The sequence below is a fragment of the Canis lupus genome, chromosome 3, assembly GCF_011100685.1.
Source record: "Canis lupus familiaris isolate Mischka breed German Shepherd chromosome 3, alternate assembly UU_Cfam_GSD_1.0, whole genome shotgun sequence".
Classification (NCBI taxonomy): domain Eukaryota; kingdom Metazoa; phylum Chordata; class Mammalia; order Carnivora; family Canidae; genus Canis; species Canis lupus.
The window spans coordinates 73,091,580-73,118,844 of record NC_049224.1 but is presented as its reverse complement, the minus strand read 5'-3'; the positions used below and the strand labels follow the sequence as shown (position 1 = coordinate 73,118,844).

Below are 27,265 nucleotides of genomic sequence, written 5' to 3'. Positions count from 1 at the left end.
AACTACAGTGTCCTAATAAGTCAGAATCCCTAAGGGTTTCGGTCAGACCCTTTGAGAATGAAGTTTAAGGACAATCTACCAAGTTAAAAATAAAACCAGAGCAACCCCAGCTGAGGTGAAGGCAAAAGAAACAGAATGGGTTATGGAAGAAGGAAGTTAATTAAGGCTCTATGGCAAGTGCAAAAATGAGGGCTATAAACAGCTATGCAATGCTGGTGTCCCTGCTTGTTAACATCTGTGAACTGGTGTATTAACTACTTTTCTTTTCCTTCTCTTTAATTATTTTAGACAAGGACTGTCAGTGGTTTCTAATACATGTTTAGGGGACTAACAAACTTTCTGTAAAGGACAAGTAAATATTTTAGGCACCTGGGGGGCTCAGTTGGTTAAGCGAATGACCCCTGATTTTGGCTCAGGTCATGATCTCAGGGTTGTTAGAGCCCTGCATCTATGACCAGCATGGAGCCTGCCTAAGATTCTCTCACTCTCCTTCTGCCACTCCCCTGCCCATTCCCTTTCTTAAAAAAAAAAAAAAAAGTAAATGTTTTTAGGTTGTGCAGGCCATAAGGTCTCTGTCATAACTACTTAACTGCTGTATCAGTATGAACACAGCTATAGACAATATGTAAACGAATGAGTATAGCTGTATTCCAAAGAAACTTTACTTAGAGACTTTGAAATTAGTATTCCATATAATTTTCAGGTATCATGAAATATTCTTTTGATCCCTCCCCAACCACTTAATAATGTAAAAATAATGAAATTAGTATTCCATATAATTTTCAGGTATCATGAAATATTATTCTTTTGAACCCTCCCCAACCACTTGATAATATAAAAATTCTTTGCCCAAGCCTACAGAAACAAGCAGCAGATCGGATATGACGAACTCCACTCAGACTATTCACGTAGAATAGTGTTTTAACTAAAAAAGCAGTTACCACCCAGAATTGGGTATGTTATCACTTAGAAATTGGCCCATGTGACTATTGAGAGTATCTGGAAAGAGAAGAGAGCATCTTCATTTTTAAAAGAATAGGTGTACCTTGTTAGATGAAAACATGAAATTATTATTCTTGTTCTGTGCAAGTTCAAATCATCAGTAGAACAGTGTGCTAATTATTTACATAGCTAACTCCAAATTCACTCTTGTATACTCTGTGATCTGATGCTGAGACTGGGATTCTGGAAAATGCATTGCACAGACTTCTTTGACAGGAAGCAAACTGATAAAGAGGGCAGGAAGAGAGAAAGATGACTTCTTTCTTGTTTTTCTTGCTATTATTGCCAATGTCACTCCAGTAGTCTTTAGCTTCTTTTAGCACTCAATAGCTCAATAGCCCTTAATTGATAGTATTTGTTATTATTTTTAAACACTGAATAGCTTTAGAAAGTAGCTTTGACTACAGACTTAGTAATGTTTCTCAATGAATTCAGCTGTAACTACAGAACTGTTATGCACTTATATGTGAAACTTACACATTATAGTAAAGTTATTTCAACAAATAACATTAGCTGAATCACAAGAAATGTCAAGCTCCTTCTTCCTATAACTGCCAAAAATTATAACAAAAAGTGAGATCTTCATTTCCAAGCTCAAATTCCTATTCCACCAACATTTTTAGGACCTTAACGCACAAGCCAAGGAAACTTCCACATTTCAAAGGCCATTTCGTTTTTTTTTTTTTGTTTTAATTTTTATTTATTTATGATAGTCACACAACACAGAGAGAGAGAGAGAGAGAGAGGCAGAGACACAGGCAGAGGGAGAAGCAGGCTCCATGCACCGGGAGCCTGACATGGGATTCGATCCCGGGTCTCCAGGATCGCACCCTGGGCCAAAGGCAGGCACTAAACCGCTGCGCCACCCAGGGATCCCCAAAGGCCATTTCAAACTGCAACTGGGGAGCTTCCATCTACCCTTCAATTGTAAGCAGTTAATCTGCAAGTTAATGACACACTAAAAGGCAATTATCATGAAAAAAATATCAAAGAATTCTATAAATGCCTCCCAAGCAATGAATATGTTAGTTAAAATCATATGCTCATAAATGGGTATCAATATTTGGGAATATCTAGCTCTGTGAAAAAACTTTCAAATGAAATACACAAAACTTCATTATAGATTAGCATTAAGGGACGCCAGGGTGGCTCAGTGTTTGAGCGACTGCCTTTGGCTCAGGTCGTGATCCCAGGGTTCTGGAATCGAGTCCTACATTGGCTCCCCATAGGGAGCCTACTACTCCCTCTGCCTATATCTCTGCCTCTCTGTCTCTCATGACTAAATAAACAAAATATTTAAAAAAAAATAGATTAGCATTAATAGGTGAACACCTGAAATCAATTTTGGTGATAGGGAACACAAACTTTAAACTTCAATTAAGTGAATGTTAGTCCCACACACCACCGCCCAGAATCCTATTCTTCTCATTAATAGTCCGTGTTACCAAAAAATATACTGAATCATTATTCTGTTTTGAATTTTGTTCAAAAAAATTGTGGAAATTTGTCCTCCTTTCTGTAAGTACATACACAGCATCCTTTTGATTCACAAAGCATAAAATATTTACTATCTGGCCCTTCAAAAAGTATACCTACCCAAGATACATGAGTCCTTGACTCTACCTAAAAAACCTCACACAATGTTAAAGAAGTGTTGTTCAGAAAGCAAAAAACTATTAACCGAAACACCCATTAACAATAGTTCAGATAAATAAATTTTGGTATATTCATATAGTAAAAAATTATTACTGCACCCCATAACAATAAGGTTGAATCTCAGACATGGATGTTTTAATAAAATGGCCAGACATAAAAAGAATACATACCACATGATTCTATTTGTACTAAGTATGATGGCAAAACTTTCAATAAGAGATTAGAAGAGGGGATCCCTGGGTGGCGCAGCGGTTTGGCGCCTGCCTTTGGCCCAGGGCGCGATCCTGGAGACCCGGGATCGAATCCCACATCAGGCTCCCAGTGCATGGAGCCTGCTTCTCCCTCTGCCTGTGTCTCTGCCTCTCTCTCTCTCTCTCTGTGACTATCATTAAAAAAAAAAAAAAAAAAAAAAAAAAGAGATTAGAAGAGTGTCTATCTCTAGGGAGGAAACATAAGTCAGCCTGCTGGGGTGCCAGAAATGTTCTGCATCTGGTCTGAATTGTGATTGCATGTAAATACATATAAAAATTAGCAGAATGTTACCCTTAAGGTTTATGTATTTTACTATATGATCTATATGATCACGTCCTAAATCTCTATGACTTTGTATTTTTTTAGGCTGTATGTGCAGCTGAAGATGACATCAGAAAAAGTAGGGAAGCTTGAAAATAAATCAACAGGAATTATCAAATTTGAAGAACACAAAGAGAAATGACTGAAAAAAGGTAAAGAGCCCCAGTAATCTGAGGGCAATATTAAAAAATCTAATATGTGTGTAATTGGATCCTAGGAAAGAGAAATGACCAAAAATTTTCCAGATCTGCTGAAAGACATAAATTTACAGATCCAGGAAGCTCAGTGATTCCAAGACAGGACAAGTACAGGAGAAACACGCCCCTTGGGACACAATAGTGAAACTGCTGAAAATCAAGAAAAGAGGAAGTATCTTGAAAGTAGCTAAAAACTGCAGATTACATACAATAAACAAAAATACAAATAATCACTGACTTCTCATCTGAAAAACTAGAGAACACAAGATAGCAGAATTACATCTTTAAAGCACTGAATCTATCCACCCAGAATTTTATATCCAAAAATATCCTTCAAAAAAAAAAAAAAAGGTAAAATAGACATTTTCAAATAAATAAAAACTACTAAAATTACCTCAGCAAATCCTCACTAAAATATACACTACAGGGAAGTTCCTCAAACTGAAGGGATATTATAATCAGGTGGAAAATCCAATGTTTGGGAAGGTGTGAAAAACGCAAGAAACGGTAGTAAGTGCTCAAATAGGAAAGACTATTTCCCCCTGCAACTTATTTAAAATACTTAGAACTGTTTAATGTTGGGCTTATAAATATATCTGTGACATAAAGGGAGGAGGATGGACCTATACTGATAAAAGATGATTACATTTTACATGTAGTATAAAAATAAAAATGTAAGTCTATAAAAATTAAGGATGAGTTATTGCAGGGCACTGGGTGGCTCAGTCAGTTGAGCATTTGTCTTCAGCTCCAGTCATGGTATTAGAGTTCTAGAATGGAGTTCCCCATCTGGCTCTCTGCTCAGCAGGGAGTTTGCTTCTCTCTGCCCTCATGCTGCTTGTATGCTCTCTCTCTCAAATAAATAAATAAAATCGTTTTAAAAAGGTATGTATTGCAATCCCTGTGCAACCAGACACAGACACACAGACCAAAAAGGTCTGCCTAGGGCAGCCCCAGCAGCCCAGCGGTTTAGCACCGCCTTCAGCCTGAGGTATGATCCTGGAGACCCGGGGTTGAGTCCCACATCAGGCTCTCTGCATGGAACCTGCTTCTCCCTCTGCCTGTGCCTGTGCCTCTCTCTGTGTGTCTGTCATGAATAAATAAATAAAATCCAAAAAAAATAGGGGGGAGGGTTCTGCCTACAAAACCAATAATCAGAATTCTAAAAAAAATAGCAAATTAAGATAAAAGACAGGAAAGAAGGGAAAAATAGATGAGACAAATAGAAAAAGTACAAAATGGTAGACATATATATCCAACCACATCAATTAAATGTGACTTACTCCAATCTAAATGCAAAAATTGCTACAATGGATACAAACAGGGATGCCTGAATGACTCAGAGGTTTAGCATCTGCCTTCAGCCCACGGCATGATCCTGGAGTGCCGGGATTGAGTCCCACATCGGGTCCCGGATGAAGTCTGCGTTTCCCTCTGCCTGTCTCTGTCTTTCATGAATAAATAAATAAAATCTTAAAAAAAAAAAAAGATTAAAAAATAAATAAAATGGATAAAAACAGTAATAAAAAATTTTTTGAGAGCATGACCTAACCATACTCTGGATGCATGTTAAATATAAAGACACATAGGTTAAAAGAAAAAAGTGTAAAATATATAATGCAGACAAAAACTATAAAAAGGGTGGAGTTTAGACATTACGAACATTTTAGAATGCTAAAATGGCCAACCTATTAGAAAGATCTAACAATTATAATTCCAACAATATTTGCCTTACAACAGAATTAAAAAACAAATGAAAGAATAATCAACAGGATTAAGAGAGAAATATACAATTCCACAATCACAGTTTGAGGTTTTATCACTCTTTCTCAGCAGCAGAATGAGGCCAACATTTTTTAAAAATCAGTGAAGACTTAGATGATGAATAACAATCTCAATCCCCTGACAAAATGGACACTAAATGACTACATAGAACACTGTATCCAACGAACAAATTACACATTCTTTCCAGGTGCACATGATATGCTTACCAAGAGATGCCATACGTGAAGCCAAAAAACCAAATCTTAACAGATTTCAAAAGACTATAATCTTACAGAATGTTTTCTAATCATAGAATTATATTAGAAATCATTAACAATCATATATTTACAAATACTCCAAATATCTGGAAATTAAATCACACATTTCTGAAGAACTCATAGGTTAAAAAAAAATCACAAAGAAAATAAAAAAAAAAATTTGTAACTGAATGGTAATGAAAATGTCAAAACTAGTGAGATGCAATTAAAATAGTGTTTTGAAAAAAATATTAAATAGCTTTAAAAAGCTTGTCAGGACGGTGATTCTCAACCAAAGTGGTTTTGCCCCAAGGAGACATTTGGCAACATCTGAAAACATTTTCAGATGACAAAACTGGAAGGATGGAGCCTGCAACTGGCCTCTAGTAGGTACATTTGAAGGATAGTACTAGATGCCCTACAATGCACAAGACAGCTCTCCAAAACAAAGAATTACCTGGTCTAAATTGTCTAGATTGGATAAGAGTGCAGAGGTTGAGAAAATTATGGTCTAAATTGTCTAGAGTGCAGAGGTTGAGAAAATTCTCTATATGAAATAGAGAAAACAGAAATCAATAGAAAACAATAGAGAAAATGAGCAAAACCAAAAGTGAGATCTTTGAAGAGTACCAGATTTGACAAACCTCTTGCTAAACATATCAATTTAAAAAAGAAAACCAACATGAGGAATGCAACAGGGAGAATATCACCACAGACCCTACAGACATTAAAAGGATAATATTATAATATCTACTTTACATGGACAGAACTTAGAAGAAATGGACAAATTTCTTGACAATACAGTATTATCATACATTGTTGGTGAAACTGTAAAATAGGACAATCACTCCTGTGATTGACTAGCAGCTGCTCACTAAATTTTTTTTTTTTAATATTTATTTATTTATGATAGTCACAGAGAGAGAAAGAGAGAGAGGCAGAGACACAGGCAGAGGGAGAAGCAGGCTCCATGCACTGGAAGCCCGACGTGGGATTCGATCCCGGGTCTCCAGGATCGCGCCCTGGGCCAAAGGCAGGCGCCAAACCCCTGCGCCACCCAGGGATCCCTGCTCACTAAATTAAACATGATCTATCTTATGATCCAATGACTGCACACCTAGGTACTTACCCAATATAAATAAAACCATATGTCCAAAAAAACACTTGTACACCAATGTTTATAGCACTTCATGATGGCCTAAAGCATAAACAGTCCAAATTTTCATCAATACAAGAATGGTAAAACAAATGGTGATATTCATACAACGGAATAATATGGAGACATGAATAGTTACAAATAATACATGCAATAACATGGGTGAATCTCAAAAACACTATGAAAAAAAAAAAAAAAACACTATGATAGGGATCCCTGGGTGGCTTAGTTTAGTGCCTGCCTTTGGCCCAGGTCGTGATCCTGGAGTTCCGGGATCAAGTCCCACGTTGGGTTCCCTACACAAAGCCTGCTTCTCCCTCTGCCTGTGTCTCTGCCTCTCTCTCTCTCTGTGTCTCTCATGAATAAATAAATAAAATCTTAAAAAAAAAAAAAAATTTAAGTGGGGACAGCTGGGTGGCTCAGCAGTTTACTGCCTGTCTTCGGCCCAGGGCATGGTCCTGGAGTCCCGGGATCCAGTCCAGTGTCAGGTTCCCTGCATGGAGCCTGCATCTCCCTCTGCCTGTGTCTCTGCCTCTCTCTGTATGTCTCATGAATAAAATGAGAGACAAATACAATAAATAAAATCTTTTAAAAATAAAATAAAAAGTTATAAGTGTGGGGCACCTGGGTGGCTCAGTGGTTGAGCATCTGCCTTTGGCTCAGGTTGTGATCCCAGGGTCCTAGGATCGAGTCCCGCATCAGGCTCCCTATGGGGAGCTTGCTTCTCCCTCTGCCTATGTCTCTGCCTCTCTGTATCTTTCATGAATAAGTAAGTAAATAAAATCTTTAAAAAAAATTTTAAGTGTGATTACCACTATGAGGCTGGTGGAGGGGCAGGGACTACCCTAAAGGGGGCATGAGAGAACTTTCTATGTTGATTGTAATGTTCTGAATCATGAGAAGAGTTTGGGTTGTACATGAGTAAGCATCGGTTAAAACTCATCAAACAGTACAATTAAGATATGTACATTACCCTCCAACACAGAAAAACTATACCATGAATTCCAATTAATGATGTTTGTGCTAAAGTGTTTCAGGGTAAAGCATACTGATGAAACAGATGTACTTATTCATACACACACACACACACACACACAAAGCAAAATATAGCAAATCCAGTTCAACCAGATAAGAACTAATTCAATCTCTCACACTAATAACCTGACAAAAGAGATGTTTACTGCTGTGCACAATTATTATTTACCGCAGTCTGTTTTTTTATACATCATGTCCAGCATTCAATCAAAAACAGGAGGGTAGGAGAGAGAAACCTACTGCCAAGAGATAAACAAACAACAGAAGCATACCCAGAAATGACGCAAATGCTTAAGCTCTCAGAGAGGAACTTAAAAAAATTAAAATTAGTATGTTCAAAGATATAGTTGAGGGCATCTATAACCAACTGGGTGGCTCAGTCAGTTAAGCATCTGCCTTTGGCTCAGATCATGATCCAGGATCCTGGGATCAAGTCCTACGTTGGGCTCCCTGCTCAGTAGGGGGCTCCCTGCTTCTCCCTCTGCCCCTCCCTGCTGCTCATGATCTCTCTCCTCTCTCTCTCACTCTCTCATGTGCTCTCGCTCTCCCAAATAAAAAAAATTCTTAAAAAAAAAAAAAAAAATCCAAAGATATAGTAGATAAGGGGGACAACATCTAATAACAATGGGGAATTTCAGCATGTAAACAAAAACTGTATCAAACTGCTGAATATTGTCAGACTGGAGACTCAGTAGGAAAAGAGAAAAAAATGGGGAAGAAATATTTGAAGAGATAACAGTCAAATACTTTTCAACAGTAACTCAAACTGAATTATACACATCTAAGAAACTCCAAGAACCCTAAATCGGATATACACAGAGAAATACACAAAAGACACATAATGGTCAGAAAAAGGAAAAAAAAATCCTGAGGGCAATCATATATTTCAAGCACTGCCAATTTGAAAATAACTAAAGTGAAGTGATAAGTAATAAAACCAAATTCTTAATATTGATGATTCAGGAGTCCCAGGGCAAAAAAAGAAAAAAAAAAGTCCCACAGGGATCATATCACATACATCAATAAAAATTATTAGTTTTGGAATGCCACACACTATTGAAAATGCAAAATAGCACAATCAATGCTTACTGACTCTTCTATTTTGGAAAAAGTCCAACTCCTTTTAGTAAAATCTATACAAACTAATAAATTTTTTTACAACTCTAGCATGCTATATTTGTAGCTGTCAGCTCAAATTAAGAAGACTAGGATGCAATGAGATTTCATTTGGAAACCTAGAATGTCTGCTTTCATAAGTAAACATCATCAGATGACCCTATTTGCTAATTACGCTTGGGGATTATTTTGCTAAAATTACATTTGAATAACTACTAGTAAAATCATACAAAAAATGTAGATTGAGGTGCCTGGGTGGCTAAGTTGGTTAAGCATTCAACTTGATTTTGGTTCAGGTAATGATCTCAGGGTTGTGAGATCAAGCCCAACATGTGGCTCTGTGCTGGGCATACAGCCTGCTTAGGATTCTCCCTCTCCTCTGCCACTCCTCTCCCTTTCTCACTCTCTTGCTCTTTCTTTCCCTCTCAAAAAAAAAAAAAAAAAAAAATTATAAAGGTAGATTAATAGAGTTCTAGATAACAGACTAACATCATATAACGTACAAGAGATCATGGTATACATCATTGCATGCCTTCCAAATAAATTTAAATGTTTTCAGGATATAGCTAAGTTTAAAATAATTAGGGAGTGAAGTTTGTTTCTGGGCACAATTTAAACTTAATGTAAAAATCCCAAAACTAAATTTAAAGATTTTAGACAAAATTTTTGAGAATAGTTAATATGAAATTTAGCAATAAGGAAAGTAAAATAGGGGCAGCCCCGGTGGCGCAGCGGTTTGGCGCCGCCTGCAGCCCAGGGCGTGATCCTGGAGACCCTGGATCGAGTCCCGCGTCAGGCTCTCTGCATGGAGCCCGCTTCTCCCTTTGCCTGTGTCTCTGCCTCACTCTCTCTCTCTCTGTGTCTCTATGAGTAAATAAATAAAATTCTTTAAAACAATAAAAATAAAAAATAAAAAAAGGAAAGTAAAATATAGTGGGGTTCTCAGAGTATATATATTCCCTGTATCAAGAACACCAGAGTGGCTTAATGAAAATGCAGGGGGAAAAAAATGCAGAAAATTGAGCCTACCCCTAAACTACTAAATTGGGGGTAAATGGGTGGGAGATTACCAAGTACCTAATTTTTTTTAACTAAGTATCTAATTCTTAAAAGGCACCAGGTGATATTTAAAAATTCTAAAAATCTGAGAACCACTAATCTAGATTAATTAAAGCATTCTGATTATGTCCAACATTTAAAATCTTCTGCATCCGGAGTCGGTGCGTATAGGACGTTTCTCACACCTTGACTCCGGCCCTCCGCAAGAGCCTGTTTGTGCTTTAGTGTCCTGTGCACACACACCTTGCAAGTGATGGCGCCACAAGTCTGACTTCCAGCGTACGAATTGAATGGATCGCAGCAGTTACTATTGCTGCTGGGACAGCTACAATTGGTTATCTAGCTTACAGAAGGTTTTATGTTAAAGATCATCGCAACAAATCTATGGTAAACCTTCACATCCAGAAAGACAACCCCAAGATAGTACATGCTTATGACATGGAGGATTTGGGAGATAAAACTGTGTACTGTCGTTGTTGGAGGTCCAAAAAGTTTCCATTCTGTGATGGATCTCACACAAAACACAATGAAGAGACTGGAGACAATGTGGGACCTCTGATCATTAAGAAAAAGGAAACTTAAATGGACAGTTTTGATGCTGCAAACCAACTTGTCATGATGTCATCTGACTGTTTAATTAGAATGACTACCACCTCTGTCTGTTCACCTCCCCTGGGTTCTAGATGTGATGTATTGCAAATTGCAGCTTTCATATTCACGGCATTTGCCTTATTTGTTGAACCATCGTGGTGCACATTTGTTTAAACAAAAAAAGGAAAAAGTAAAAACCAAAAAACAAAAAAATAAAAATAAAAAATAAAATCTTCTGCATCCAGTTAAAACCAGAAAACGTGGCACTTAAAGCTCCACTTCGGCCAAATAAAAAAAGTCAAAATTAGGAATATTCAGAGGACAATAAATTCAACTTAGATAAAAAAAATATATAAGTAACACTAAGTAAGGAACATTTCAGATTTTCCACGGTAAAAAGCATACAGGAAGGGAGGAGGGAGATACAGGCAGAGCAGAGACAATTTTCAGCTCACTGAAAATACTGTAGATGTTTTATAAAGATGGATATATGTCAATATATGTTTGTCCAAACCCAAAGCATGTGCAACACCAAGAATAAACCTAAGGTAACCTATGGACTTTGGGTGATTATGTATGTGTCAACATAGATTCATTGTTGGTAAGAAGCATAACATTCTGGTGAGTGGTGCTGATAATGGGGGAAGCCATGCATATGTGGGAAAGAGAGATATATGGGAAATGTCTATACCTTCTATTCAATTTTGTTCTGAAACAAAATTGCCCTAAAGAATAAATTCTTTAAAAAAAAAATCATGTTTTGGGACAACTGGGTGGCTCGGCAGTTGAGCGTCTACCTTTGGCTCAGGGCGTGATCCTGCAGTCCTGGTCCCAGGATCGAGCCCCACATCGGGCTCCCTACATGGACCCTGCTTCTCCCTCTGCCAACGTCTCTGCCTCTCTCTGTGTGTCTCTCATGAATAAATAAAATCTTAATTTTTTTTTTTAATTTTAAAAGTTAAAAATCATGTTTTAAGAGATTATTTGATGATATGGATATATTCATGCTATACTGTCTCACGAAAATCAAAATAATACACTTATAATTAAAAATTTCTTTAAAAGAATTTTTAAAAAGGAATATGGACTTTGGGTGATGATGATATGTATTAATGTCCACTGACTATAACAAAAATACTACTCTGCAGCTAGATATAATGGGGAGGGAGGGTCGAGAGGGGAGACAGAGTTGCTGGGAACTCTGTACTTTCTACTTAATTTTGCTAAGAAATAAAATTACTCTAAAAAGGAGCATCTATTAAAAAAAGCATTAAGTGAATAATAAAGTATAGAAAATATAAAGAACAAGTGAGACAATGGTATATTATAATCTAAAAAATCTGGTAAAATATCAACTAAAGGATGAGAAATGAATAAAATAGACAAAATCACATAGCATTACTTCTAAGAGATCTAAAATCAATTTTATCTTATTACTGCCTGATGATTTTATTTAGTTTTTTCAAAACTATTTAGGTATATGCTTCAAGAAGAAAACCATCTTCTAAGCATTTGCCAAAAATAAACTAGTCCTCTTATACATGCTGAATCAATCATTAAACATTTTTTTTACTCGATGATTTTTTTGTACAATGAAAAATTTACCTCTATTTATTTTATAATGGCTAGATGAAGGATATTCAATCCAAGTATTTGAAATTATAGGACAATTATACATGGCCACTGAACTTAATTTTCAAGTATTAAACTTAACAATTTGGCATCAGTTTATTAAAATTTAAATTCCTACCACAGAAATTACAAAAAAATTTTGAAAAAAACACAAAATGTTATAAAAATCCAATTCATATGATAGTCTAGTACATAACATTCTACTAACCACTCAAAATTTTACTCATTCACAGTCTTCACACCTAGTGTCATAGGACTAAACTCTCACCAACTAACAGATTTATTCAGACAATATCAATTAGAAATGGATTACTATTCAACCAAAGATGCTATCTGGTCTGGAAATGAGGACAAAAAGACCACAAATCAGTCACAAAGGTGGTATTCACGTGTAAACAAACTGCTTGGTCACTTAGCTTTGTTAATCATGCAAAACTAGGACTTAGACACCAGACTCTTGCTCAAATGTGTGAGAGTTGGTTTGTGCTTTTTTTTTTTTTTAACTCAAATTCCTCTCTTTGGCATTTAAGGATTTTAACAATTTCAAGAGGTACCTTCCTCTTTTTTTCTCCCAACTACTCTTTTTTAAGATGCGTTAGCTCTAGCAAAACTATTCTCATTTTCTTCAAACACACCAAGTATACTTCTGCCACTCTGTTTTTGTCTCTATTTGTCTGGAATCTGTTACCACCTATTTATCTATCAAAGTCCAAGTCTTCATATCCCAGTCCAACTATCACCTTTTCCATGAAACTTTTCTTGACTGTCAAAATTCATAGTATCTCTTCATCCAAAGAAACAAATGCAATCCTAGCACATAATTGGTATTTAATTTATAAATTATATTTGATAATCTTAAATATTCTTTCTTCATAGAAGTGGAAATCCATTCCAGTGTTATTCTAGAATAAATCTAGTTTCCCTCAATGGACTAATGCTATTCAAGGGCTGATTTTAACAGCACCAATCACAGTGCTCCTACCTTGGTAGGAAATTTTCAATGTTTGATCTTAATGATAATTGTAAAACATGAAAAATAAAACATATTATAGCAGTTCCCAACTTTTAAAATATCACATCATAGGGGCATCTGGCTAGTTGAGTCTGCAGAGCATGTGACTCTTATCTTGGGGTCGAGTTCAAGCCCCATGTTGGGGGTAGAGATTACTTATAAAAAAAATAAGAAAGGAAAAATTAGAATATCATATCATATACAAAAAAAACTCCACCAATATTTATAACCTCCAAATATGGAGTCCTTCCAATTCCTGTATTTAGGCACACCTGTAACTGTGTAAAAGCACACCCGGGGGGGTGGGGGTGAATGGGTGACGGGCACTGAGGGGGGCACTTGACGGGATGAGCACTGGGTGTTATTCTGTATGTTGGCAAATTGAACACCAATAAAAAAATAAATTTATTATAAAATAAAAAGCACACCTGTAGGGAAACCCTGCATTAATTTAATAAATTAAATGCAAATAAGATGATTAGTAAATTCCTTGGTTATTTTTGTGTTCAGCTTTCTATTCCAACCATTACCTAGAAACCTCTTGATTTGTTGTCTTTAGCAAATAAAAACTTATTAGGCTTTTATACAATATATAAACTCTACTCATTTTATCTTTCTGAACAGGGTATTCAACTGGACATATTTCCATGTACCAACAACCTCAGCCAAGTAATGTTTAACTTAAACATTAGTTCTGAAAATAGAAGCTAATAGAAACAAAATTCATTAATGACCTTAAACTGAACTACTCTCCTACTGTGATAACGCATCAGTTTTTTTCCTTGGTGCTAATATTCTACATACCAATGCACCTTATTTTATATATGATTTTTAACATATCTTCACCTAATTTCTACTTAATTTAAGGTTTTGAATTAAGACCTAAGTGAGACTTGACGATTTCAATACCACCTTTGTTACTAACATTTGTCTCCATCTTCACCCATCCTCACTTCTTTAAACAAACTAAACAACCTAGAAACTAAAAAATTCACTCCATTCTGAGCTTTTAAGGAGCTCTAGATAGGGTTCTTTACCCCTCTGAACTCAATGTGACATGTAAGTTTAATCATTCCCATAAAGAACTCTTGTTGCCAGGAGTTATTAAGACAGCTTTTTTTTAACATTAATTTGCCAATTTGCTAATTTAAAAGTAGGCATTACTTTAAATGAATGAATGAATGAATGAATGAAAGCATTACTTGAGAATACATTATGAGACTGAGCATTCTTACTAGCTGGCAGAAGTCCAAAATGCTACAACCCCTATTGAGAGGAATTTGACCACCCAAAACAAAACAAAACACAACACAACATTCATAAATGTACTGTTTAACCCAACAATTCCACTCCTAGAAATTTACCCTGAAGATACACTTCTACAGATACAGAACACGTGAACAAGGTTAGCATTAGCATTATTTGTAATAGTAAAATATCAGAAACAACCTCAAATGCAACAATGAGACTAGCTGAATAAACTATGGCACATTAACAGAGTACTAAAACAACACGAAAAAGAATTTTAAAAAGATTTCCAGATAAGGAAATTTCCAAGTGAAATGAGTGATTTCCAAGTGGGAAAAAGCAAAGTACAAGAGAGTACATCCAGCAGTCTTCGTTTTGAATAAAAAGGGAGAAAACACAGAAAGGAGAGACCACAAACTGATGAAAATGATTGGATTTATTTATTTTTATTTTAGAGAAAATACACACTTGCATGAGTAGGAGGAGGGGCAAGGGAAGAGAAAGAGAAAGCCTCCAGCAGACTCCCTGCTAATAAGCATGGAGCTGCCAATGGGGTTGGGGGGGGCGGGGTGGGGACACGGACGGTACGTGGTAGGAAGCCTTGGATCCCAGGACCTCAAGATCATGACCTGAGCTGAAATCAAGAGTTGGTCACTCAACTGAGTGAGCCACCCAGGAACCCCCAAAATGATTACCTATAGTGGGTGTGTACATAGAAATGAAATGGACGGGGACGCCTGGGTGGCTCAGCTGTTGAGCGTCCGCCTTTGGCTCAGGGTGTGATCCCGGGATCCAGGATCAAGTCCCATATTGGGCTCCTTGTGGGAAGGAGCTTCTTCCTCTGCCTGTGTTTCTGCCTCTCCTCTCTCTCTCTCTCTCTCTCTCTCTCTCTTTCTCTGTGTCTCTCATGAATGAATAAATAAAATCTTATAAAAAGAAATGAAATGAAATGGAAAGGATAAAGATGGGAGTAAGGCTTCTGAAAAGTATGTTTTTTTTAAGGTATGTTTTTATATAGTACTGACTTGAATCATGTAAAATTAAATAAAAAGAAGAAAATAATCCTTAAAACTGAATATAAATACTCCTATAACTCAGCAACCAAAAAACCCCAAATAAACCAATTAAAAAATGGGCAAAGGGCTAGAACAGACATTTCTCCAAAGAAGATACACAAATGGCCAAAAAGCATAAAAAGATGCTTAACATCACTCATCAAGAAACTGCAAATCAAAACCACAATGAGACATCACCTTATACCTGTTAAGACAGCCACTATCAAAAACACAGAAAATAACAAGCACTGGTGAGGATCTGGAGAAATTGGAATCCTTGTATACTACTGGTGGAAATGTAAAATGGTACAGATACAGCTGCTATGGCAAAAAGTATGGGGGGAGGGTCCTCAAAAAAATTAGAAGTGGAATCATCATATGATCCAACAGATATATTCTGGGTATATATACAAAAGAATTGAAAACAGGATCTCAAAAATTTGTATGCATACCCATGTTCACTGCAGTATTATTCACAATAGCCAAGCAGAAGCAACCTTTAAATATCCATCAACAGATTACTGTATAAAGAAAATGTGGGAAAAAAAAAAAAAAAGAAAAAAAGAAAAAGAAAATGTGGTGTATACACATAACAAATTATAATACTGCCTTTAAAAAGAAGAAAATTCTGTCATATATTACAAAATGGATAAGCCTTGAGGACCTTAAGCTAAGTGAAATAAACCAGTCACAAAAAGATACTTTGTGATTCCTCTTATGAGCTATCTAAAGTAGTCAAACCCCTAGAAACAGAAACTAGAATGGTAGTTGCCAGGGGCTGGGAAGGATGGGGAAAGGAGAAGCTTTTCGGTGGGTACAGAGTTTCAGTTTTGCAAGATGAAAAAGTTATAGAGAAATGTTGTATTGACAATGTGAACATGAGGGATGCCTGAGGGGCTCAGCGGTTGTACCTCTGCGGGCGTGGGCCTTCAGCTCAGGGCGTGATCCTGGAGTCCTGGGATCCAGTCCCACATTGGGCTCCCTGCAAGGAGCCTGCTTCTCCCTCTGCCTATGTCTCTGCCTCTCTCATGAATAAATAAATGAAATCTTTAAAAAAACCACAAACAATGTGTACATGAAAAGGGGCAGAGGGAGACCCACAATGCACATAGTTAACAGAGCTGTACTGTAGACTTAAAATTGGTTAAGATGGTAAATTTCATGTTATGTGTTTTTTAGCACAAATAAAAAAAAAATCAAGAATCACATTTATTAGTGGAAATAAAAAGTATTCTGTGTATATAAAAATTGGGATACAAACAAACCACTTGTATACAAATTTCATAACAACAGACAAAAGAATTCAAATTCAAGTAACTAACAAATAGGCACTCTATACAACCTTAGGGGGACAACAACAAAAAAAAATTCTTGCAAGGGATACTGGTAGAGTATTGAATTTTTTTGAGCTTACAGCAGGGTAGTACAAGAAATAAATTTCTCAAAGTTAAGGGAAAACAGGGTTTATACTGTAGGAGAAGGATGATACAAACATGGAATGCAGGAAGTTTAGGAAAAACTGTGGTGTAAGCTCTGCCCCCAACATGGGGCTTAAACTCACAAACCCAAGATTAAGAGTCACATGCATGGGCACCTGGGTGACTCAATTGGTTAAGGGTCTAAACTCCTGATTTTGGCTCGGTCGTGGGATCCAGCCTCAGGACAGGCTCTGGGCTCCAGGCTCTGGGCTCAACGCAGAGTCAGCTTGTCCCATTCCCTCTGTTCCTCCTTCCTGCACCCTATCCCTCTAAAATAAATAAAATATTAAAAAAAAAAAAAAAAAAAAGAGCTGCATGCTCTGTTGACTCAGCCACCCAGGTGCCCTTGTGGTGCTGGATTTTAACTGAACAGAATGAATTCATGATTTAAAGTATATATGTACATTTCCTAGCTCTATACACTGAAAGGGCCTGAAAAATTACACTTTACTACCAATGCGAACACAAAGCGTATGCCCAAACCTTGGTTTATAAACACCACTCTCTAAAATGCAAATAAGGCTTTCTGGTAAAAATGACCTATTCAAATCTGGGTCAAGAAAGCACAAAGTGAACATCTTGCACCAGAAACCAAAGAAGTGCTCAAAGACTCAGACATGTCTAAAAGACACTAGATGTTTCAAAAGGACACAAAGCCAGAATGATCATTTTGTGATAATTCGACTCTCAAAGGGAATAAAGACAGTAGATTATAAAACACTGAATGAAGAATCCATGAATAAATCCAGAGTCCAAATATCCTGTGAGAGAGCCCATGTAGAGAAGCCATCATAGATAGGAAAAAAGGCCCAGCGGAGTTCAACCTTACAGCTGTTCCTATTAAGGCACTAAGTGTTTGAGAGAAAATAGTGTGGATCTTCTAGACCAGTTTAGACACCAGCTAAATACTACTGAATGAGCACAGTAAGGAATATGGAGAAGAATAATCAAATCAAGCCAAGCCAGCCCAAATTCCCGAGTCACAAAATTATGAGATAGAGAAGAAAAGTTGCTGACGGATGTCAAAAGGTAGAAGCAACCCAAGTGTCCGTTGACAAATGAATGGATAAACAAAAGATGTTTTATATATACACAGTGGAATTTTATCTAGCCTTAAAAAGTAAATTCTGGGGCAGCCCGGGTGGCTCAGCGGTTTAGCACTGCCTTCAGTCCAGGGTATGATCCTGGAGACCTGGGATCGAGTCCCACATCAGGCTCCCTGCATGGAGCCTGCTTCTCCCTCTGCCTGTCTCTCTCTCTCTCTCTCTCTCTCTCTCTCTCTCGTCATGAATAAATAAAATCTTTAAAAAAAAAAAAAGTAAATTCTGACACATACCATATGCATGAACCTTGAAGACATGCTAAATGACACAAGCCAGTCACAAAATAACAAATGTTATATGGTTCTACTTATACTAAGCTCCTACAGTAGTTAGACTCAGAGATACAAAGTAGAAGGTGATTGCCACTGCTGGGGGAAAGGGGAATCAGAGTTACTATTTAAAAAAAAAAAAAATTTAATACTTTATTTATTCATTTGAGAAAGAGAGAGAAAGAATGAGCACAAGCAGGGGGGCAGAGGGAGAAGCGGATTCCAGTTGAGCAGGGAGCCCAATGCTGGGCTCAATCCCAGAACCCTGAGCTGGAGGCGGACCCTTAACCACTTGACCTACTGAGACACCCAGGTGCCCCAAGAGTTACTGTTCAGGGAGTACAAAATTTCAGTTGGAGAATATGAAAAAGTTTTGGAGATGAATGGTAGTGATGGTTGTACAATAATGTAAATGTGCTTGATACCACAAAACCTCTTACAAATGATTAAAATGGTAAAATTTATGTTATATATATTTTGCTATAATAAAAATTTTTTTTTAAACTTGCTGTTTTCAACCACTAGGTAGTTTGTTACACAGCAACCAATGAGCAGAATAGTTCCTCTACACAAATGCAAGTCTAAAATAAAAACTGCTACAGTTAGCATTAAATACAATATTGGCTATATTTTAAGGCTTCCTCTTTTTTTTTTTTTTTTAAGATTTATTTATTCATGAGAGACACACACAGAGAGAGAGGCAGAGACACAGGCAGAGGGAGAAGCAGGCTCCTCGCAGGGAGTCCGACGTGGGGCCCGTCCTGGATCCCAGGATCACTTAGGGCTTCATTTTAAGGAATCTTGCCTATTTAATATTTTTAATTTCCTAGCAGAATCTTCCACAAAGAAGATTTAATATAAATACTAAAATAAGACATATGGACAGAATTTAGACTGGAAGTTACATACTGAATTATATATAAAACGAACATCCTATGTGGCATTTAGGGATAAATAAAAATCTTTCATGGAAGTGAAAATAATTATAACCAAAGTAGGTACTTTTGGGGTCCACCTGGAAAAAAAGAAGGGAAAGAATTCATGGCCTTCCTGCCTCTAATCTATTCTTCCCCTCTCACAACCTATTTTTGATGAGAAAAGACAGATGCCCTACTTTAAATCAAGCCCACCATATCCTAAATCCTAACTTATATCAAACAAACCATTCTATAGAAAGCGGAAGTGAGAGTGTGGGGCAGAGGGAATGGTTGACACAAAGAGAAAGGTGACAGAAAAATACAAAGAAAACACAGAAATAACACCTAGTGGGAGAAAAAATGGGGGACATATTCAGAACAAAACCCTATTTAATCTCTCCTAGGTCTTAGCACCAAAGTAATAAGAATTTTGATTCTGTGACTGAATGAATGTGGCAGATTTAGGTATAAAGTTAATAGCCAGAGAACTGTCTGGGGTACTGAACTCTGAGACCAGGTAATAAGAAGTGGATATAAGAAACAATCTTCAGGGCCCCTGGTGAACTCAGAGTGTGGAACTCTTGATCTCAGGGTTATGAGTTTGAGCCCCATGTTGGGTGTAGACATTACTTAAATAAATAAGCACTTAAAAAAAATCTTTGGGGACGCCTGGGTGGCTTAGCGATTGAGCATCTTGCCTTTGGCTGAGGGTGCAATCCCAGCTCAAGGTGCAATCCCAGGATCCAGTCCCACATCGGGTTCCTTGCAGGGAGCCTGCTTCTCCCTCTGCCTATGTCTCTGCCTCTCGCTCTCATGAATAAATAAAATCTTAAAAAAAAAAAAAAAAAAAGTCTTTGGTCTGTCCCTCTCCCTAAAACTCAAGGCTTATCAAGGACCTTCTAGAGTGACAGAACACGAGAGACTCCTAACTCTGGGAAACAAACAAGGGGTGGTGGAAAGGGAGGTGGGCGGGGGGTGGGGTGACTGGGTGATGGGCACTGAGGGGGACACTTGATGGGATGAGCACTGGGTGTTATACTATATGTTGGCAAATTGAACTCCAATAAACAAACAAACAAACAAACAAACAAAAAGGACCTTCCAGGGTGTCATTCTAGTTAAGCATCTGCCTTCAGCTCAGGTCACAATCCCAGGGTTCTAGGATCAAGCCCCACATGGTGATCCCTGCTTCTCCCTCTGCCCCTCCCCCTGCCTATGCTCTCTCATTGGCATGCTCACTGTCTCTCTCAAATAAATCTTAGAAAAGAAAAGAAAAGAAAGAAAAGAAAAGAAAAGAAAAGAAAAGAAAAGAAAAGAAAAGAAAAGAAAAGAAAAGAAAGAAACTTCCACTTTCAAAATAGCAAGAAAGGAAGGAATGTGAGTGGCATGTAGTTCTATAGTAATACATGATCTGAAACAGACTGTATATAACAAACTGGGCAGAAGTACTTAATGGAACTTTGTACAACATTGTTTGTGTCATAAAAATTAACAACATGACTGGCACATTAGTTTCAGAATCCTTAACTATATAGAAAGAAGACTATTTGTGAACTATAGATCCTAACGCTTAATGTAACACTGGTAGTAAACAATCCTCTGCCCTTTCCAACAGATAACTAACTTATCTAAGTAACAAAACTGTCTACTTATTTATTTTTAAAAGTAGGCTGCATGCCCAACATGGGGCCTGAACTCAGGACACGGAGATCCGAGTCACATGCTTTAACAACTATGCCAGCCAGGCAATCCTAAGCAACAAAATTGTTAATGATAATTTTCAGCTTTCTGTAACTAGGGTTAGTCACAACATCTGAAACTCCAATTTCTTCATCTGGAAAATTAGAACAGAACCAAATAACCTTTAAGCTACCTTTTGGTTCTAAAATTCTAAATACCCAAGTTATCATCTCTGGTATTTACTCTCAGGTAAAGACTTAGTTGCAATTCAAAATATTTTCAAATTATCCTTCATTTTCAAAAATAAAAATATTTCTGGGGAACCCTGGGTGGCACAGCGGTTTAGCGCCTGCCTTTGGCCCAGGGCGCGATCCTTGAGACCCGGGATCGAATCCCACGTCGGGCTCCTGGTGCATGGAACCTGCTTCTCCCTCTGCCTGTGTCTCTGCCTCTCTCTCTCTCTGTGTGACTATCATAAATAAATAAAAATTTAAAAAAATAAATTAAAAAAAATAAAAAATAAAAATATTTCTCTAATCCAACATTATTTTTTCTAATCCAATATTAATACAAAGTATTTATTCATCCATTGAACAAATATTTGTTGGGCACCTAACTATGTGTCAGGCACTAAACTTGGTGTTGGCAGTGTACAAAAGTAAACAAAAAGAGACATTGTACCTGTATTCATGAAGCTTACATGGAAGTTGGGGAGACAAACCAAATAAACATGTATAAATGTAATATCATATCTGTAATAAATAATATGAAAGGGTTAAAAGAACATGTAATGAGGAATCTAAAGATTTTCCCTAAAAAGAACAAATGAATGACAAAGATGAACAAATGAATGACAAACGAAGTTGAGAAAGAATACACATACAGGTTACATAACGTGTAATCTGTCTAGGCAGAAATGAACATGGCATGCTGAAGGAACTGACCAATGGCCAGTATGATTGGATATAAACATATTTAGAGTAACTTCTTGGAAACTGAAATTAAAACCTATTATACATATATAAAAGTGTATCTTAGCTGTTTAAGAACTATTTTCAAGAAAGCCTCAAAGCATTACAATTGTTCCTAATGTTAAAAAAAAAAAAGTGCCCCATATCTCCTTGAAAAGAGCAAATTAACTCATTGATTTCCTTCTCTTTTCACTTCACCGCTTTCAATTGCATAATAAAAATCACAACTTCTTAGTTCTACTTAGTTAAGATTCCTCTGAAGAAAGTCAGTTATAAGAATGAAAATAAATATGATACCGTTGCCCTGGATCTGCCACTATCACTCTATAACTGATCTTGGTACATGTTAGTTGGCTACTCTGGGCCTAAATTTTCTCATCTGTGAAATACAGGGAGTTCTAGAATTTAAGATTCTTCTAACTCTAAAATTATGGTTCTATTATAAAAATGTTTGTGCCATTCTTGAAAACCGAAGGGAGTGGACCAAACATCTCTGCATTCCATGGACTAAGATATAGCATATGAACACTATCGCTATGTTATAATAAAAAAACTACTGAATTTATAAAATTTGCCCATATTAAGGATCTAATAACACAAAAAATTATCAAAACTAGTTAAATATTGTTAAAAATCTATGCTTCCAATGAGACAGTACTACTTTAACTAACCAGGGATCCCTAGAAATCACAAAATCAAAACACTTAGAAAAACAGGGGCAGGGCAGCCCAGGGGCTCAGCGGTTTAGTACTGCCTTCTGCCCAGGGTGTGATCCTGGGGACTGCTTCTCCCTCTGCCTGTGTCTCTGACTCTCTCTCTCTCTGTCTCTCATGAATAAACAAATAAAATCTTAAAACAAAACAATAAAAAAACGGGCAAAACAAAATCATAAGATTCTTGAGAAAAGCAAAATTTTAGCAGGGCATTCAAACTGGTTAATATGCATGTTAATTTTAACTTCCAAAAGAACTCATAACAAAGGATATCCTAATCAAAGCTCATTCTAGATTTGGTTATATGTCCATTTATATAACAGCATTTCTGATATAGGATGGTAACTTTTTTAACCAGATTATCCCATCACTAGAATTGAAGATTTCATATTCTTGATATGAAAATAAAAATTAAAAGATCTATAAATTGTTTACTTGACAGCTTTGTATTTCATAATTTTTCAGCATCTCCAAACATTCAATATAGCCTTAAGAAGCATCAATTAAGCACCGCGCTTCACATATAACCTTTAGTATCAAGTTTATTTTAATGGAAGGTATTGTGTGTCCTTTTCCCTCAAAAGAGGCAACAAATTGCAGAATCTAATTAGGTTTTTTAAAAGCTAAGTTAGGGAATACTTTAAATACTCATTAAGCTCTCATAACATCATAAAAATTTACTAGGCACTATACTAACCTTTAGGAACAAAGGAGCAAGATCATACTCTAAAAATACTTTTATCAAAAAAAAAAAAAAATACTTTTATCAAGTTGCCTACGGTAGAAACCCTGTCAACATTGTTTCTTCCCTCACCTCCCACCAAGTCTGATTGATTCTAACTCTGAAACATTTCTTGGATCCTTCGCTACCTCTCTTCCACTACCATAGCTCAACCTCAAGATTTCAGCATCTTTCACCTATACTACCATTAGCAGTTTCCTAGTTGGACTCCCTGCCTCAAGTCTTTCTCTTTCTTTGCCTCAATCTAGCCCCAATTGTGACAACCAAAATATTTTCAGCGCTGACAAACGTTCCCTGGGAGTCAAAGATGCCCTGGCTGAGGGACACCTGGGTGGCTCAGTCCGTTAAGTGCCGGACTGGATCTCAGGGTCATGAGTTAAGCATGACAGCCAGTGTGGAGCCACTTTAAAAAAAAAAAAAAGGCGGGGGGGGGGGGGGGGGGGAGAAAAGAAAAAAATGAAGATGCCCTGTCTGAGAAATACTCCATCAAGTTGCTCTCGTAACAACAGCACTTATCCTGTAAGGCTGTAGGCATAATCAATGTCCATGCAACAAAGCAAAAAGCTGATCAACATAAAGCTGAAACTTACAACCCTGATCTTAGGATCACCATGGTTTAAATAAGCTAACTAAAAAAGAGCTAAAATATTCTCTCTTAAAAACCCCTTTGAATATGCAGACATAAATCATCACCTTACTTCAAGTCTGAATTGTGAAGTCAGTACATTCTGTGAAAGTTCAACCATATTAAATTCGTATTTAAGCTTCCGGATATTAGAAAATTGTGACAATTTAATAAAAATGCTTTTGTGATTGGTCTCCTCGGAAAGTGATGGAAATAGGACCCTTCCTAGGCAGCTATTGCCTAAACTTAAGATTGTAAGCTACTTTGAACAGTATTCTCATAAATATTTCTAGAAAAAAAGTTATATATATATATCTCTCTCTCTCTCAAAAAAAAAAGCGCACATTCTTAGGTTTGAAAAAACAGATACACTGCTTTTAATTTTCCATAATGATTATATCCCTACAGAACCAAAGATACAACCAAGATAATCCCTCTCAGAGGTGGTAAAAAAAGGAGATGACAAGATATCTAAAACAAACAAACAAACAAACAAAAAACCCTGGTAGGTGAAACTGTAAAGGCCAGGCCTAGCAGTGCAGTAATAATACCACGGGAGAGAGCACCTCCTACCACAAACGTCTCAAGTGTGAACACTGTCCAGACGCTTACCTTCAGTCGCTTGATCATTTCATCGGTGGTGATCTTGTCGGTGATCTCCTTTACCCCCGGAGGGTAAGCGATCTTCCCGTCTGCACTCACGACGCCACAGAGGGCAGTGGCAGGCTTGGGCTGCGCGGTGAAGTCCATCCTGGGGGACAACTTTTCTTTCACAGTCCTCTACCGGCCTCTATCGGTCAGAAAACAAAAGTTCAGCGAGAAAGGGGAGACTTTGTAACCTCTTTTTTCATTTCAAAAATCTCTAATCTGCAAAGGGCCCTTTCTCCACGGAGGCCGGGGACTCGGCGGCGGCCCCGCCACTCGCCCCTCCCCGGGCCCAGCCCCCGGCGGCCGCCCCGCCACCCCCACTCACGCGGGCCCCGCCGGCCCCGGGCCCCAGGGGCTCTCCGGCACCAGCCGCCGCGGCCGCGGGGAGCGCCGAGCTGCACCAGGAGTTTCCCATTCCGCCTCTCACAATGAAACCCACCCCGACGCACCGAGGTCCGGAGTTCGGCAGCCTCCCGAGCCCGGCGAGGCCCTCACGGCCCCCGCTCGGTCGGAGAGAAGCCCCGAGCCCCCGCCCGGCCGGTCCCCTCCGGGAGAGGAGCCGCGAGGCCTATAGGGCTCGGCTTAGGCCGCAAAACTAGGGACCCGAACGGACCCGCACGCAGCGGCGGCTCCGGGAGACGAACGCCTCTGCCGGGCCGCGCCTCAGGACCCCCGGCGTCCCCGCCACGCTCCCGCCCCTCCCCTGTCCCGCGGGAGGGGAAAACAAGCCGCCCTCCACCCCAAACCCCACGCCAGGAAGCGGCTGACGCGGCTCCGCACTTCACATTTTGTTCCTTCAACTTCGGCTGAGGGACCCCGGCGGCTGCTCTCGCCCCCGACCGCTCGGCGCCGTCCAGCGCTGCCGAGGCCTCACTGGCACCTCGGGCAGCCCCGCCGGGCCTCGGTCCCGCGCCCCCCCCCTCCGGTCTCCCCTTCCGTCCCCTCCCTCCACCAACCGAGGGCGGGAGCCGAGCCGCCGCCGCCTTTACCTCCTCCTCCTCATGCGGGCGGAAGGTGCATCGAGCGCCCGGGCCTCTGTCAGGTGGTTGTGCCGCCGCCCCTCGTCGGGCTGCACACAAAGCGGCTCCGCGGGTCCCGCCGCCGCCGCCGCCGCCGCCGCCGCCCGCCCCGGAGCGGCGCTGGGGCTGGCGGTGCCGAGGAGGAGCAGCCGCCGCGGGGGGAGACGCGGGGCGAGTGTGCGCTGGGCGGGGAGACACTGCCGCTCTCCGTCTGGCCGAGGAAGAGCAGCCTCGGAGAAGGCTCCTCCGGGAGCGGGAGCGGGAGCGGGAGCGGGAGCGGGAGCGGGAGCGGGAGCGGGAGCGCCCGCGTCCGCCCGGGACCCCCGCGGCCCGCCGACCCACCCGCACCTCGCGCCGGCCGGGTCCGCCGACCGGGACCCGGACGCCCCTCGCAGCGGCGCGCGCCCGGCCGTCCGTGCCCCCGGGAGCCGGCCCCTCGCGCACACACCAGCCGGTCACGCGAGCGGTGCGAGAGCACGCGAGAGCAGGGAGCGCGCCTCGCTCCCTCCCCTTCCTCCGCCGGCCGAGCCTCCGCCTCCCTCGGGCCCGAGGCGGCCGCGCGCGGGGCGGACAGCGCCGCCACCCGGTTGGCGCCAAGACTCGCGGCGCACAGCGCCTCTGGGAGCCCTGGACCCGAAGGGCGAGCGGAGGAGGGGCCCCTGTGGCGGGAAGCGGACCGGGTCCCGGAGGCCCTCGTGAGGGAGCGCAGGCAGGGCGGACCGAGCCGTACGTTACGCCGCGAAGAGGAGTTCAAGACTCTTCGGGGTCATCCTGAAGAGACGGGGGCGGAGCTGCTTGCAAGACGGTTAATTACTCGATGAAAATGAACTGATTTCCTCCCCAGGGACAGAAGAGCTGCAAACTGAGGAAAAAGTTTTACCACATGGCACAACGTGAGCTGCTCGTTCCTGTTCAGACAACCACCGGGGTTTTTGCCTTCTCCTCTTTGGATTTCTAAAATCGATATTTTGAAAGCTGCAAAATATGAAGGTAGCTTTTTTTTTTTTTTTTTTTTTTTTGAGTCCAGTAGTTCTCCAAGAAGGGCCTGAAACGTAGGTTCCTGGGCTCCACTCCCAAACCTAGAGAATGAAGATCTCTGAAGGACACCCAGAAGGAAGCATGTTTACAAAGTAGCTGGATGAATATGGAAATAATATTTTTTTGAGGTTTTTTTTTTTTTTTAATTTTTATTTATTTATGATAGTCACAGAGAGAGAGAGAGAGAGGCAGAGAAACAGGCAGAGGGAGAAGCAGGCTCCATGCACTGGGAGCCCGATGTGGGATTCGATCCCGGGTCTCCAGGATCGCGCCCTAGGCCGAAGGCAGGCGCCAAACCGCTGCGCCACCCAGGGATCCCTTTTTTGAGGTTTTAAATACACCCGGAACAACTTTTCCTTTCATCCATAGGAAAACCCAATGCACCGGGTTTCAGCAGTTTAATATTAAAAAAAAAAAAAAAAGAAGAAGAAGAAGAAGAAGCAAATGAATCTCAGTTGCACATGTATGGGAAGATGAAGTCGAAAAAAAAGAATACAGTAGTGTGAAATAGCATTCCGTTCTTGAAACTGACCCACTACCGTAGTTTAAAATTATATTCGATTATTATTCTTGATGAATGAATATCCATTGGTCTTTTTTCCACATCCTTTACTTGGTCAGAAAAATATTAAAGGTACTGTACTCACTGAATTGTTTTCCTGCTGTTACACAAGGGAGCAATCATCTTGGAATGGACCTGGCCATAGCT

General features: G+C 39.5%; 2 protein-coding genes and 1 long non-coding RNA gene across 3 annotated transcripts in view; 2 read left to right on the top strand and 1 right to left on the bottom strand.

Moving 5' to 3' along the window:
- The window catches only part of PDS5A (PDS5 cohesin associated factor A), a 151,360-nt gene extending 126,000 nt beyond the window's left edge, over positions 1 to 25,360 (bottom strand). Inside the window, 2 exon segments of the mRNA NM_001313809.1 lie at positions 24,464 to 24,641; positions 25,280 to 25,360. Coding sequence (NP_001300738.1) covers positions 24,464 to 24,601 — 138 coding nt within the window. The 5' untranslated portion in view covers positions 24,602 to 24,641; positions 25,280 to 25,360.
- On the top strand, positions 882 to 10,569 carry LOC102154780 (CDGSH iron-sulfur domain-containing protein 1). The gene is made up of 2 exons (XM_038532122.1): positions 882 to 908; positions 10,041 to 10,569. The coding sequence occupies exons 1-2, from the start codon at positions 882 to 884 to the stop codon at positions 10,395 to 10,397; spliced, it is 384 nt and encodes a 127-aa protein (XP_038388050.1). The 3' UTR covers positions 10,398 to 10,569.
- Positions 25,361 to 26,062: 702 nt separating the features above from the next.
- LOC119876149 lies at positions 26,063 to 27,030 on the top strand. Its single transcript, XR_005357278.1, has 2 exons — positions 26,063 to 26,684; positions 26,885 to 27,030. It is a non-coding gene; the product is annotated as an uncharacterized LOC119876149 (long non-coding RNA).
- The last annotated feature ends 235 nt before the right edge of the window (positions 27,031 to 27,265 follow it).